Raw genomic sequence first — 15,587 nt, 5'->3', positions numbered from 1 at the left:
TTGACATACAGCCAAAGGCATATCGCTAGCCGTGACGTTTGCTAGCTAGAGGCTGAGCTGCACTGTTTGTTTACGGAGTTACGTATGGGCAACTCTCTTTTGTGCAGTGCTAAATGTTCCATTACAAAATTTCAAATTTGAATACATGTACCATTACAGGTTTACTAAACGCTAATGCGAACAAAACATGAACATAACATAAAACAAATGCCACTAAGGAGTTTTTTGTGAATCCGTCCTTTAATTTGGTTGCTGCTGAATGTTTTGCCTTTTGATTTGAGAGGTGGCGGCGCTTCAGTACACTGTCACTACCATTCTGCTCGCCACGTATGAAGTGTGCCTCCAAATTACTGTCTCCTCTCATTTAGAGTCAGCCAAAATCCGATGAACGTGCACCTGATCCTTTTGTTCCCAGAGAGGCAAGCATTGGCAAACGCTTAGGATTGTGCTTCTTTTCATTTCCTCTTTCATCTCACAGCAAACAACAAAATAACTGCATGTTTTTTTTTTGTTTTGTTTTTGGCAGGGTTGTACAGGGTTGACTATCAGCCCATAACTTCAGGCAGAGAGCAAAACATGTAACAAAAATAGTAATCATTCTGTCTTAATTAGCACTAATCATCATAAAACAGCCAGGGTTGTCGATGAAAATGAATGTGAAATTAATTAAGCAATTTTGTGTGTGTATTACAACAACAACAACAAATTTTAACCTAGAATAAAAATAAAACATGCCTGTTGACCTCAGTAAGATACTTTGCTGCTTTCCAGTTCATGCCATTAAGTTTGAAAGTGAAAATAGAATAAAATGGAAGGTGAAATCCAGGAAATAGAAAAACAAATAAAGCACTATCACTGAAAAAGAGAAACTGCCATTTAAAAACGTAATCATAATATCCAAATCAAATATTTGTTGATTTGTATTTTTCAGTGGCCGTGCTTATTTGTGTGACGCTTACGTTACTATGTTCTGCTCTCTCGCCAAATGAGCTTCTTGCTTTAATCCCAAAATATGTTTATGGTTTGTTTGTTTTTTTCCTGTGTACGGCTGCTAATGTTGTTGTTCCTGTGCTAGCATCCCAACGTACGATACCATGAACAGGTTCCCGCGGGCCTCGGCTCCTCCGAGGCACATTGACTGGTGACCGAGAGCACACATTTTGTTGTGGCTCCCGACAGGTACTTTTTTTGTGTGTATTATTTTCATTTTTTGGGTTGAAAAGAACACCTTCTTACAACATTGATCAGCCTTTTTCATCTTCCAGTATCATAACATTTCCACAGTAACTTGGCCTTACTAAAAAATATGACTTTACTTTCAGTCATTCACTGCCATTGACAGCCATAGACGTCAAAGATCCATTTTTATTGGACTGGCCTGTGACTGATTTAACCATATGTAAAATTTGTTTTTCCCATTAAATCTAAAATGACATCATTTATTTTTTGTGATGCTACAAGTTCTTTCTTCTAGCTCATATTTTTCCTGGAATATGCGATATATGCTATGTACTATTCTTGCAGCATGCTCTGATGGTATTGAAGTAGTTTTGACATTCTTTCTTTTAAAATTTTCGTACAATTATGAATATTTTCTCTTTTAATTTTATTTTCATGTTTTTATTACCATTTACTAGAATTTCCTAACATTTCCTGTAAAAAAAAAAAGCTAAAATGCTCTTAACTTAATTCACATTTTTCTACTAAAAAGTTTTCCCAGCTTTCGCCTGAATTTTCTGAGACGTTTTTTTTCCTCCAAAAGAACTACATTTTCATGTAGAAATTTGACTTTACGCTCACAAAATACTGACTATTTTTGTGTAATTCTGACATTGTTGATTGTTTTTGTAAAATTACACATATTTTCAACTTCATGCTACTAATTACCTCGAAAACATGTTTTAAATTGCTTTAACCTTAAAAAATATTTTTTTCATACTAACAAAAGACTTAATATTAGTAACATTCAATTTTTTGGATCAAAATACTTTATTATTCCAGCCTCGAACCATCCTTTTATGTGCAATTAATCCTCTTATCTCTCTTTCCTCTAACTAACCTTACTTCTTCATTTAAGCTTCTTTTAGGCTGTTTCTTCTCAAGGGTGACGTCATGGTGAGACTCATGTCCTTATATTCTTATATAAACGCTGCATGAGGACATTTTCTTCTTTTGTTTGTTTTGATTTGCATGATTCTCATTTCATTTCATAACTTGATGTGCCTCTCAATGTTGTGTTGTAAGTTTCATGGAACCAGAGGGGCCATTTTACATGGCCAATATGGAAATTTTCAAGTGAATTACACACGCACATACACGCGCACACACACACACACACACACTCTCCTTCCCTAAACGATACATATGACTCAGTGCGCCCTCGTTCATTTCTGGGTGTCGCTGAACGTCGTAAAGATAAACGAGAACACGTCCACGCGCAGCCAAACGATCGTGTTTTTATGTTGATGTATTAAATTTTGGAATGCAATGAAGAGGAACCCAGCACTAGCCTTCACAAAACCGCAGTATTAAAATGGATTCAGCTGCAGATGTTATTTTGGCATCAAATTGTATCACATTTTGAGCCCCAAAAAAAAAAAAAAAGATAAATGTGTTAAATCTGTAACTATACCGTGCTAGTTTGTCTTGATATATGTTAGCAAAAGATTACTTGGTGTCATCGCGATAATGTTGGATTTTTATTGTTTATTTGTGTGTGGCATCATTTCTTGGAGAATAAAAAGGAAAAAGTGATTTTATTAAACTAATTTGTTACAAGATTGAATTTGAAATGTTACAATAAAGTGGTCAAGTTAACGAAAAATGATAAACGTGATGAAATGACTTAATTCTTATAGTATTACATCACTCACAATATTTTTTTATATACAACCTTTTGGGGAAAATTACATTTTCATAAAACTATGAATATTTTTTCGTAATATTACAACCATATTCTGGTGAAACTATAGCTAGTGCATCTTCTCGCAACATTCCAAAATTTTAATTACTTTTTTGAAAAATAATATTCGTCTTGTGTCATTATGACTTTTTTCTCATAAAATGACATTTTCATGAAACCAAGAATATTTGGTCTGAACACTATAACCTCATTCTCATGAAATTATAACTTGTCTCTTGTGAATTTTATTGTGTCATTTCCAACATGTATTGCTTTTAATATTCTTTTCATACCCATTTTGAATAAATCTCAAGGAAAGACTTACTATTATTAGCCTGCAGCTCTCCAAATAATAAGTGGCATGTTTTTTTCCGAGGCTAACAGCAGATTAAATTCTTTAAAAATCTTCATTGAGACCCGGAGCAGTCATCATTTATTTCTTCTGTCACACTTTATAGCTCGGGCTGCTCTACGCTCCCAAACTTCATAAGCAATTATTGGCGCATATTTGAGAAATGATGCTAAAGTCTAATTCTTTCATGTTCATCTCCGCAGCTGCCACGAACTTCACTGGAACTAAAAAAAAAAAAGAAGAAGAAGTACACGGTGAGTTGTCTGTACTTTGTTTTTATTTTATTTGGCGCGATCGATTCACTGGACGAGCGCAACGAGTTTCGATTGTTTGGATCGGTGGTTGGTAATAAAACCTTCAGATGCCGCACTGTTCACGCGGCCATTTAACAAGCAATTTGCTCCTCGATGGAGCCTGAACAAATCTATTTATGTCCACTCACCATGGAAAGTGAATCATTGAAATGGCTTTTGCCTCAATAGAAAACGTGTTGGGGACGATAAGTTGAAGAAAATGGAAATGACAACGTGGCTTTACTTCGAATGAATAAGAAAAAAAAAAATGAACACAGAGGGAATTCCTGAGGACAAAGTCGTCAGTTAGGCAAAGTATATTACGGTAGTCAGTTGTTTTCATAATTAAAAAAATACAGCAGTGTGTGTGTGTGTGTATAATATATATATATATATATATATATATATATATATATATATATATATATATATATATATATATATTTTTTTTTTTTTTTTTTTTTTTCTTTCTCCTAATACAATATAACATTCACGTGTCTACTTGCGTTTTTTGTACTCTTGCTGTAACGCCTTAAGATGCCACAAGATGGCACCAAATCCCTCTCTAAATGGGAAAGCAGTCATTTCTGTGAAGGAGCTGTTTAGCTTGGGTGTTAGTGGAAGTTATGGAGGGTGTACAGTATGTGCTAACTTTTGGTGATTTTTGTTTCTCCAAAATCAAATCTTCTGTAAGCCATTTATTTTTAAAGCGTAACAATGTTGCACTATAATATTGAAATGATATTAAACTGTTTAGGGATCATAATTTGTGGTATGATTACAATTTAAACAATTGTTAAATATTGTGTAACAATATCTTAATCTTTTGCTATTCATGGCAAGGCTCAGTCCATATTTACTGCACTACAAACCTTCATATTTTTCTTGTAGCATTGCTTTTCCTGTAAAAATATGACATAGTCCTCCTGTTTTGATTTTTTTCATTTACTATTTACTACAATTTCACGCTACATTTTCTTTCAGGAAACTGAGGTGAACTAAACTCAAAAACAAGATGTTTCTGTCACAACGAAGAACTCTCTGAGCACTTTCGAAGTGTTTTCATCATTATCATTTTTCCTGACGGACATCAATGGGCTGCCGCCTAGCTGTTTACATTTTCTGGGACGCAAAAATCTGAACTGGACTGCAACATTTTCTTGACGAAAACAACAGTGGAGATACTGCTAAGTAGCCACGGGAAGGTAACGACACGCTGCTAAAGGACCTGTTAATAATACATATGTTTGCTTTGTTATATTTGAGGATGACGGAAAATGACGCCTGTTATGTTTGCAGCATGTTGGCATAACAAGGTGAAAAAAATGGACAAACTGGAGCTAGCATGACTTTTAAATGTTTACAGTAATACACAAAGTAACGTACATTCTTGTGGATATTTTGGGGCTTGTTGCGAAAAAGACTGGTTGCCTTTGACGTTGGCATTTACTGCTTTTTAAAGGGACCGCTCGCCCTGCGATGTGCTTACGCTGTTTTCAAAGTTTATGAACTTTGTTCGAATATTTTTAGAGGAGCCTTTTTTTTTTTTTTTTGCTCAAGCCGTATGCTTGGCTTTTTGTCTGCTTCTGCAAATTTTACCGGACTCTCTGTGATGAAATTTGACTTTAGACTCCGTCCGATGTCGTTATTGAGATTTTTTTTGTGCACAGAACACAGGTCGCTGTTTTATTCAGATTGGGTTCAAATTTTGCACGTTCATTACAGTACTTGAGATCTCCACATGGACCAAAACAATATCTTTTCCTTCAGTTTTCATGAATTTTTTTCCTGTGATTCAAAAACAAGTCAATGGTTTGATTTTGGTGTGTTTAAAGTTTTCTCCAGGCTCTTTTCCTTACATTTATTTAATTCAACCAAAGAGTGACTTTTCATTAGTAAAATCAAACATTTGACATGACAAATTAGATGTTGATATTAAAAAAAATATGGATATGTAATGAAAAACACTTAAAGCCCGTAATCCCACTGAGGGTCAAACATTTCCGACTTTTGGCGAAGGTAGAAAATGCACGTTCACGTCAGGGTTCATTCAAGGTTGCAATCGTTCGCCAAACATTCGTCAGACGTTTGCCTGTATTTTTCTCATCGCAAGGAAATATTGAACTTGTTGCGACAAGAAAAATCACTAAAACTGTTGGCGACAATGAACGAACCCTGACGCGAACGCAACATTCGCTGCGCAGTGTGATAGGGGATTAACTTGTTTTTAGGTTATTAAATTAAAATTCAACCCGTCCAATAAACCTCAGAACCTTTATTTAATGAAGACTCAAATAGAGAACAATCACAGCTAAACAATCAATACACCCTCAAATCGATCAAAATCCGAAATATTTCCCTGATAGCTATTTTTGTAAAAGTACTTTCTTTAAAAACATGTATGTCTCCTTGGTGAATTAACAAGTCAGTGACAAAGTAGAGAAATATTGTTCTCAAGCCAAATAAATGTTTTTACAGTAGATCTCAGGATTTTCCCACTAATTTTTGCTAATTTGATTATACTTTTTTTCTAATCAAATCTACATGGATACATTTATCGAACAGTGAGCTAGAGCAAGCGAATGTATTCCAGTTTGTTTTTCTTCATTTTGTACATTGTACGCTAACGGTAACATATCGCTTATGTCTTTACAGGCTAGTTGCTGTTGATGTTAAAACAAAAATACATACTAGACAATCTGTTCCTGTTACATTGAGTGATTTTGTCGTGGAAAAACGTAATACATAAGGGGAAACAAACAAAATGAGACCTTCTGGTTGACACAGTGAGCTAGTGCCTAGCTAGCATTAAAAACTACCAATCTTGTACCAACAAAGTAAGCTATTGGCCACCTTTAGATCTATTATCTATCTAGTTGAACCAATTATCAAAATGTTTGTATTTAGTCGATTCTTACATTTTTAACATGTTTTTTACTCAACTGTTACCTTTTGTTCATGCTACAGTAGTTTTTACCGCAGTGTTTGGCTACCCATGCTAATACCGGTTAGCTGCTAGCTAAAAAGGTAACAGTCCTTTTTTCTGCACCCAAATGAATTCAATAAAAGCATTCCACACGTACATTTTTCTTAAGTGCTTCAACGTGTAAACTGTGAATAAAGGTTTCTTGTTTTCCTTTCAGTTCGTAATTATTGTCTTCAGTCTGTCTTTCTTGTATTTGTGTTGGAAGCCCATATGAAATGATAGGCTGACCAGCCTATAGGCGATTACTATTTGGTCCGGCTAGACAAAAAGGCGGATAGAGAGATGGCGGAAGAGCACCCGGTCTGCAAACGGTAGGCTATAAACGGTCCAGGAAATTTTAGGAAAATGCCCAACTCTGTATATACCGGTATGTGAATCTGTTTTTACAAAATGTTATTGTGTGTCAAACAGTGGCTCAGAAAATCACGACACAAATCAAACCTTAACTGTGGTGTATCGCTACAGCACAAATACATGTCAGTTTTATTGAATTTTCCAGCCCAACGATTAGAACGTTGCTATTGAAAACATTACAGTGATGTTAGTCAGATGTCTTTCATTAAAGGTCTTCCTGTGTAGACCAGCCAATGAGGAGGCCAAGTGTTTTTGATGCTGGGACGCTCCTTCAACTGATGGTAATATTCGTACACTTTGGGGTAACGCTCCGGAGACATCCTGAAAAATGAACTGAAGATTCACAAAGTGTGTTTCTCATGTTTACCTAATCAGTTGTTGTTATACTTACCTAAAATGGAAGAGGAAGGCGAAAGATGGATAAACACATACGTCAGACAAGGAAAATGTCTTTCCTGATATGAAAGGTCCTGATATCTGCACGAGAAAACAGCGGCTTTAGACCTGCGATTCTGAAAGTGTGGGCTCCCTCTAATGCGATGCAAAAGATTCAGCACTTAAAGGGGAAGTCAACCCAAACATATTTTTTTCAAGAATATGTTCTATGCAGGGCGGCACGGTTGTCGACTGGTTAGCACGTACGTCCGCCTCACAGTTCAGAGGTCGTGGGTTCGATCCCGGCCTCCCTGTGTGGAGTTTGCATGTTCTCCCCGTGCCTGTGTGGGTTTTCTCCGGGTACTCCGGTTTCCTCCCACATTCCAAAAACATGCTTGGGAGGTTGATTGGACTCTCTAAATTTGCCCCTAGGTGTGATTGTGAGTGTGGATGTTTGTCTCTGTGTGCCCTGCGATTGGCTGGAAACCAATTCAGGGTGTCCCCTGCCTACCGCCCGAAGACAGCTGGGATAGGCTCCAGCACGCCCCGCAACCCTTGGGAGTATAAGCGGTATCGATAATGGATGGATGGATATTCTATGCAAGCCCACTAGTTGATTTAATGCACCCGGTTTTAGCTATCTCTCGTTTTTAGTCATTTCTGTCGACTGAAAATGACATCACAACTGCTACACAACCGTGATTGGTCGTTACCTGAGCCCTGAGTCGTTGTGATGTCATTGTCAGTCGACAGAAATGATAAAATGGCCGCCCCCTAAATTGGCTAAAAAACGGGTGGATTTTGCTGCTTAAGTCATATTGCACAGACGCAATATTAATCAGAATGCTGTGTTTCAACTAGTGCGCCTGCTGGGAACATATTCTTGAAAAAAAGGTATTGTTAATTTGTACAGTTTGTAACATTTAACGTCAATACATTTTAAAAATCTCTCTTTTAATGGATATTTGGGCCACTATGCGAGTTTTTGAAGCACTGGTTTCCACGACCTCTTTGTGTAGCTTGGATGTGTTTCGTGTTCAACTTCACCTCTTTCCTATATCCTTCCCACAGGGTGAGTTCTTCGCGTAATGCCTCGTGGTTTCTCTGAATTGCAGATTCGCATTGTTCCTCTTTTGGGACCTTAACGGGGTAGTAGATGATATCTTCTGCAAAATCATTTTAGAAGTGTGCCATCTTTATTAGCAAGTTGTAGCTGCATAGAAGATGAAACGTACAGTGAACGGTTTGTTTTCAATGTCTTGAAAGGTAATCTGTCCCTGAAAGATTGTTGAAACGAAGGGCTCAACAAGTGATCAAATTCAAATCGACATCACAATGTAGTAGAATGAAATGTTCTAATTGCAAAGGCTGCAATTTGGAGAGAAAAAACGATCTGCCTCATTTCAGTCAGTCAGTCAGTCATGTTGTTTATTGTAATGCAGATTAATGTATTGCTGGAGTTTGTTAAAAAAAAAAATACCTTGGAAGAGGACCTTGGAAAAAAATATTGCATATTAAATCACAATCGCAATATTGAATGGGGGAGGTGGGGGTTGGGGAATCACGATTGAATTTTTTTTCAAAGCTATTCAATCCTTGTGAATAGTGAAGCTTACTGATCCTCTCAAAGAGCGTGAGGCCCTCCATCATGCGCTGATACATCATGGCCTGTTCTGCGGGGCAGCTGGGGATCAACTGATTTCCCTGCTCCTTGAACTGGCTCTGTCAATTAATAAAACAAGATCAGCACGGAGCTTACGCCACCAGTCTCTTCATTTTGTTGACTTGCATTGAAAGTGATTACCTCCAGGTACAAGCAAGCACCGCAGGACTCATTTATAATGCGGTCCCCATGTTTGAAGGCAGGCACCTACAACAAATAAAGGCTTGTAAAGTTTACACTGTACACACATCCGGACGAAATGTAATATATAAGGAAGAGCCTAAAATACACTGTAACCTTTACAGACATTTCACCTTAACACAAGGGTGGGCAACTTAAAAGATGGAGGGGCCATCATTTTTTTCTATCAATGTTATTTGGGGGTTGCATATGAGACCGCGCACTTCCTAACCAGATGTTTGACAGAAAAGCCATTTGAAATAAAGACAAAATATATATGGCGAATCCACCATCCGTCACAAGAGCGGACACAATTCACAAAATTCACACCTGCACTGTTTGGTCCACTTTAAACGGACCAGGCTTCATTTTCCCACGCTGGTCCGGACCTTTTATACAGATGTGAATGCACACAAACGAATCCTGATGCGGATCGAACAACCAGATTGAGACCTACTTTTTGGGGTGGTCTCGGTGCATTTCCAAACAGACTCGGTGTGGTTCGCTTCAGTTGTGAATAGAAAACACTGCTGATCCGCATCAACTACAGAATACATGGGGGAGCACTAAATGTCACCCTCGTCGATGTGTTTACAATATAGTTCACTTACTAAAAGTAGAGTGTGAATACAAACCGTACCAAATGGGAAAAAAATGAGTCCGCTTTTGGTCCGCAATTTCGCATAACACATGAAAAAACATGGTTAAAAAAAAGCCAGAATTAGCCAAAAGGCCAATTTTCATCCGACTCTTGCGCAAAGGAATTGCACCGTCACCTCTGAGAAAGGCGCTCACTGCTGTCTCCGCGGCAGATAAATTCGGCCAGGGGAACTGGGGCTAGGCCATTGAGTACCTTATAAAGGAGCTTCAAATCTGCAACATTATGAAAATTGTCCCAGTTCAGGAAATTGTACTTTTTAAGTATTGCACAATGATGATAGTGCCGCGGTTTCTTGTCTATGATTTTTATGGCTTGTTTGCACAGCACTTCCAAAGATCTCTTTGTACTCCAAGTAGCCTGAGACCAGCTTGTTATACAATAATTTAAATGACTGAAAATCATTGAATGCAAGAAACTGTTTGCAGCGTTAGTTGACATTTTATTCCGGATCGACCGAAAGGTTGCAAGATTAATTTCACCTGAAACACGCCAGTTTTGGAGTCCAGCAGGCCGCCAGTCACCCACTTCTGCCCTAACACTTTCCGAGTAGTGTACATTAAAATTGCCTTTTGAGGTGTCATTATAATGAACTTACTTGCCCTCTTGGGTTCATTTCCAGGAGCTCCTTCGTCTTGTGCCCCATATCCTTGCTGGAGAGCTTTTTCTGGCGGTATCCGTGCAGGTTCTTCTCCGCTAGCGCAATCATCACCCTCCAGGACGAAGGAAAGCCGGGGCACCAAAACAGAGTCATGTTTTTGGCCATGGCTTCAATCTGGTGTCTGAATGATGAAGTGGAGCGTCAGCACTGGCCTTAAATAGTCACACATGTCAAAACACGGCTAGCTTGAAGGATGGGCGGGGGGGTGGCATACTGTGTGATTGAACAAAGGGCGAGTCACACCTCCTCATTTGTTATTATAATAAGCTACTGTAAGATTGTTGAGAAACAGGATAAGCATTTTAGATTTGAATGACATTACTTTTTTATTTATTTTTGAAACTACCCAAAGCATAGTGCAATTTTAAACTTTTTAAACATTGGCTATTGCAATCATTTGTACATGTACTTAGACAACGTGAGCGTTTCAGGTTTGCCTTTCTTGTGTTGACTTTCTGATATGTTAAAGATCCAGCTAACCTTACTATTTTCACTCATTCATGTCTAATAAGAAAAAGAAAAACACCCAGATGGTAAATAGATGCGGCCGTTATGCCGCACGGCTTCCGCGGACGGTGGAAACGAAAGTAGTACTGTATTGTCGCACCTCTGCAACACTCAAACACAATCTGCGCTCAAGGGCAGCCATGTAACTGTGTTTTTATATGTGTATTTTCTATTTTCACTGCTTTAAATTGTCTAAAATTGCGTGAAAATTACAGACGAAGTATGATAAACCATTAGAATCGATTTGTGGGGGGAAAAAAATGAATTTGACCATATTTGGACATAGGAGATTTTTGCTGGACAGCGACGGTATATATTATGTCTTGGGGTCGAACAGTTCACAAAATCCTTTATTATTATTATTGCATTATTATTCAATTTAATGTTTCGCTATTTATGACAGTGGCATATAGTGGCAGGCATAACAAATCATTTCTCTTCACTTAGATGGCAAAACGTACAACCAACCTGTGGATCCATCTGTTGCCATTCATACGAGAGAGATGAGCTGGGCATCGCCTAACCGCTAGCGAGTTCCTGTCATATTTAAACGACCCACGTGGTTAGAGTCCGTCCCTCGTCGGCGACAGCCAATCGGCGTCGACAACGTAATCTTCAAATATCACGCAGGCGTGTGGTACACAACACGTGTGACGTGGTACAGGTTAAATCCGTTCTGATGCCGTTTGGCTGACTCGGACCTACTGGGACCACGTGGGTCGTTTAAATATGTTTTTTGAAAAACGATAACAAACTAAAACGACATTGTCTGCTCACAAGACTAACTAAAACGAACGATAATCGTAGCGAAAATACCATTCGTTTTCGTCTTTGTAAGCTTTTGTGATCATTTAAAATGTAAAACACGGCGCTGCCGGTTTTACGACACTTGTACCGCCGTACGGCACCTCGACGTCTGAAGTGACGTAATGCGTTTACAATTAGGTCTGATGGGTATAAAACAAAACTAAAACAACATTATAATGGCGCAAATTGGGAGAAAACGACAGAGCCCCATTTGGGATTATTTTGAGTATGACGGAGGCGGCACGGTGTTCGACTGGTTAGCACGTCCGCCTCACAGTTCGGAGGTCGTGGGTTCGATCCCAGCTCCGGCCTCCCGGAGTTTGCATGTTCTCCCCGTGCCTGCGTGGGTTTTCTCCGGGTACTCCGGTTTCCTCCCACATTCCAAAAACATGCATGGTAAGTTGATTGGACTCTCTAAATTGCCCCTAGGTGTGATTGTGAGTGCGGATGTTTGTCTCTGTGTGCTCTGCGATTGGCTGGCAAGTCCCCCGCCTACTGCCTGAAGACAGCTGGGATAGGCTCCAGCACGCCCCGCGACCCTTGTGAGGAGAAGCGGTATCGATAATGGATGGATGGATGGATGTGTCACGGAGATGGGTGCGGCATATTGCTCGAGGGGAAAAAACCTCTCTCTCACTCTCGCTCTCTCGCTCTCTCACACACCCACACCCACACTTTCAATATGGAAGGACTTAAATTTGTTGACATATTCTGGTGTTACAAGTCTGCATTCTCCTGTTCAATTGCCAGGTTTTTATGTTATGTTTTATGTTGCTTGTTTCATCTGCATTTTCACTTTAGAAGCAGCATTAATGCACTGCACTTTTCTTGGCCTTATTTCACTTAAGTTTAAGTGGACTGTTATGTTTTATTTGTTGATGGTTATTCATACATTGTTATTAAAGTTAATACATTTTTCAAATGTTATCTTTATTTGAATAAATAACACTTGTTACTCTAAAAAAAATCCGCACCTGACAAATACATCAAATTCTAAAAAACAAAAACTAATAAGAACTCAACTAAAACTAAGCATTTTCCCCAAAACTAAAACTAATAAAAGCTAACAAATCTATTCTAAAAGCTAATTAAAACTAACTGAATTAGAAATAAAAAGTCAAAACGAAATAAAAACTAACCTAAAATGAAAAATCCCAAACTATAATACCCTGGTTCGGAGCGGCAAAGCACACTCATAACCTCCGTATACTCAATCGAGTAATAATGCCGTATAAATGCAGTTCCCCTCAACACCGTTGAGTGTCGCTGTTGCTTAAACGAAGAGGCCAGTTCAATATTGGTGGAAAGACGTCTTCAGTTGCTGCTTTCACAAGGTTTTGTCATATTTCGTTTTTTATATTAAAGTGGATGCTCTACAGCCTCATAACATAATTAATACCACTACGTAACACATAACTTCATTTCCAGCAAGAAAAAAAAAATGTGGGCGTGAATGTGTGTAAGGGGAGGGCGTGATTTTTTTTGCAAATTGCTGCAAAGAGAAACGAGGCATACAAGCAAAAGTTCACCTTGGAACATTTTTATTTGGATTTGTTTTGTTAAGGTAAGTTCATTAGTTTGCTAGAAGTTGATGTATTTTTGTAAATGTAACTTTCATGTATGGAATACTTGAATACTTTTAAATAATGACTTATGTTGCAATATGTGATCACAAGATGTAAAGAGTCAATATAATGTTATAGTGGAGAGGGACATAATTTCTGTCATTACCATTATTTCAAGAATTAAAGTAGCTAATGTGCAAATATCCCGTATGTTTTGACTGCATGAACAGGATTGAATGACTTGACATTTGACTTGCTGAACCCAAACATTGACTTGCTTGAAATTTAGTGGAAACTCGACTTCAGTTGCTTATTTTTGCCACAGTAAGTTTAATCGTCAATGACTTATGACCGGCACATATGTGACTTACTCCCAACTCTTGTTTTATTTTATTTTATTTTATTTATCAGTCCTCTTCCAGGTAATATTGATGGCTTTAGTCTCCAACATGATCCTACTGCTGTTTCTGGCATGCCTTTGCGAGCAGTTGGCGCCGGGAAGCAGTCACAGGGAGCAGAAAAGTGCCCAAAGAGCCGACAAGGATGGACACAAGGGCTCAAAAAAGGCACCCTTGCGTCCTTTTCGGGGGAGGGACAAGCGCGGGTGTAGCTGGGTTGCGTCTGGTGAGGGCCACGACGTCACCCTGGCGGTCACCTGCGCCAACCTGGGGTCCACCTTTGTCTGCGAGTACGCCGCCACGCCCTCCTCGTGCCCCCACTACGCCAACAATGCCAAACTATTCTGGAAGCAGATGGGACGGGCGCTCAGGAGGCACGGGGCTTTGTGCCGAGTGGGTGGCGCGCCCGTCAGGGCGGCGGTGTGCAGGAGCGCACCCCCGGAGGCTCACTTCCGACTTCGGACCGCAGAGGCTCCGCCCACAACCTCGGTGAAGTCGTGCATCCCTGAGAACAGGAAGTTGGCCCAGGAGTATTGCAAAGAGGCCTGGTCTGATTTTTGCACCTTTTTGATCACTATGGTACAAGGAGATGCATGCTGAGAAATCAACATTAGCTACTTGCTAACACACAACGCAAAACGCCGTAGACGGCTAACGAAAAACATCAACAGCCGTGGTGTTGTAACACCTTAAGCGACACATTTAGGCGGAGAATATAACAACACTCACAGGCATAAATTATTTATTCTCAATAATACAGGGTGACCCTCCCCACCCCGGAAAAATAAAATGGCCCCAACTTTCAACAGACATAATTTGTTAAATATTTCACGGAATCAAATGCAACTTGAGGTACAGCTAGTTTATTGCGTTTTGAACATCACATTAAAACCTTATACTCATTGGCCTTTTCATCAGAAATCCATTTCAAATGTCCAAATCCAAATCTTCTTTGTTTTTTTTTGGGCGGGTCACCCTCTATTACTGCAGCTTACTAGGTCATTTGTGACCGTCTTTGTGTGTTACTCAATGACTGTATTATACTGTTCCCTTAGTGACCAAGGTGGTGAGGAGAGAGTGTGGGGCAAACTGCATATTTGCAGGGCTAATGAGCTTGTGAATTAACCGGCGTTGATATGAAACTTGAAAGCTGTTTAAAGAGTACAAAGTACAGAGGAGATTATGGTGAAGAAAAGAACCTCACATTTCCTAACCAGAAGTATGTCAAAAATGCAATTTAAAATATAAACGAAATACGTTCTCTTATCATATTTCATTTTCATTTCAATGAAGACTTTTGCTTACGTGGACCTCTCTCACTGCTAAGGCTCGAATATATTGCCTCAGACTCAGACTGGTTATGATAGGGGTAATTAGTCTCATATATCAGAGAGGTGATTTGACAAACAGGAAATAGATTAAAAATCCATTTCGTATCATCCAAGAAAGTTATCATGAAAGTAATATGAGTGGTTCTCTTAAATTTGTATTAATTCATCTGTGCAATATTAGAATTGTGTTTATTTGTTTTCTGTTGCCATGATTTTAATTGGCTTTGCTGTTGCTATATTCTAATTGCTGTTTAATTCAAAACATTTTAATGAAAACATCATGTCTGCTGTGTTGTGTTTTTCCTTGATGTGTGTGTGATGTGTGGCATTAGTTTTTAACCAACAAAGTGAGAACATAACCAACAAAGTGAGAACATATCTGGAAAGTGAGGACATTTTCGCCGGTCCTCACTTTGTTACCCTCTGAAACAATGCCAAAGGAAAAAAAAAAAATACCCTGAACGGTCCCCAGAAAGGTCTCCTGTTGAGATTTTTTTTCCAGAATTTCACACTTTTTGCTCTATTCCACGGAAGCTAAACTTAACTTTGAAACCC

At 38.8% G+C, this 15,587-nt stretch overlaps 3 protein-coding genes across 16 annotated transcripts in view; 2 read left to right on the top strand and 1 right to left on the bottom strand.

Moving 5' to 3' along the window:
- The window catches only part of prom1a (prominin 1a), a 55,057-nt gene extending 48,368 nt beyond the window's left edge, over positions 1 to 6,689 (top strand). For 8 of the 12 annotated variants that reach the window (XM_086055957.1, XM_086055972.1, XM_086055989.1 and 5 more), the window contains 4 exons: positions 1,076 to 1,179; positions 2,078 to 2,115; positions 3,458 to 3,508; positions 4,532 to 6,689. In XM_086055957.1, coding sequence (XP_085912083.1) covers positions 1,076 to 1,145 — 70 coding nt within the window. In that variant the 3' untranslated portion in view covers positions 1,146 to 1,179; positions 2,078 to 2,115; positions 3,458 to 3,508; positions 4,532 to 6,689. Of the gene's footprint in view, positions 1 to 1,075; positions 1,180 to 2,077; positions 2,116 to 3,457; positions 3,509 to 4,531 lie in introns of those variants that run through there. The other 4 variants (XM_086055930.1, XM_086055997.1, XM_086056015.1 and 1 more) reach the window with 3 other exon arrangements.
- Positions 6,690 to 7,027: 338 nt separating this feature from the next.
- Positions 7,028 to 10,532, bottom strand: LOC147151436 (glutathione S-transferase A-like). The gene is made up of 6 exons (XM_086056025.1): positions 10,362 to 10,532; positions 9,067 to 9,132; positions 8,879 to 8,984; positions 8,310 to 8,428; positions 7,279 to 7,364; positions 7,028 to 7,208 (listed from the first exon to the last, which is right to left on the bottom strand). The coding sequence occupies exons 1-6, from the start codon at positions 10,527 to 10,529 to the stop codon at positions 7,079 to 7,081; spliced, it is 675 nt and encodes a 224-aa protein (XP_085912151.1). The 5' UTR covers positions 10,530 to 10,532; the 3' UTR covers positions 7,028 to 7,078.
- Positions 10,533 to 13,003: 2,471 nt separating this feature from the next.
- Positions 13,004 to 15,260, top strand: fgfbp1a (fibroblast growth factor binding protein 1a). Of its 3 annotated transcripts, XM_086023390.1 has the most exons (3): positions 13,004 to 13,302; positions 13,534 to 13,627; positions 13,715 to 15,260. In XM_086023390.1, the coding sequence occupies exon 3, from the start codon at positions 13,735 to 13,737 to the stop codon at positions 14,299 to 14,301; it is 567 nt and encodes a 188-aa protein (XP_085879516.1). In that variant the 5' UTR covers positions 13,004 to 13,302; positions 13,534 to 13,627; positions 13,715 to 13,734; the 3' UTR covers positions 14,302 to 15,260. The 3 variants fall into 3 exon arrangements, with proteins under 3 accessions (XP_085879516.1, XP_085879515.1, XP_085879517.1); XM_086023389.1 differs by lacking the exon at positions 13,534 to 13,627; XM_086023391.1 differs by lacking the exon at positions 13,004 to 13,302 and having other exon boundaries at positions 13,313 to 13,627.
- The last annotated feature ends 327 nt before the right edge of the window (positions 15,261 to 15,587 follow it).

The sequence above is a fragment of the Filicampus tigris genome, chromosome 2 (assembly GCF_054856515.1).
Source record: "Filicampus tigris isolate MCC_2025a chromosome 2, RoL_Ftig_1.0, whole genome shotgun sequence".
NCBI lineage: Eukaryota > Metazoa > Chordata > Actinopteri > Syngnathiformes > Syngnathidae > Filicampus > Filicampus tigris.
The sequence above is the reverse complement of the archived record's forward strand: the minus strand, read 5'-3'. Positions and strand labels throughout refer to the sequence as shown.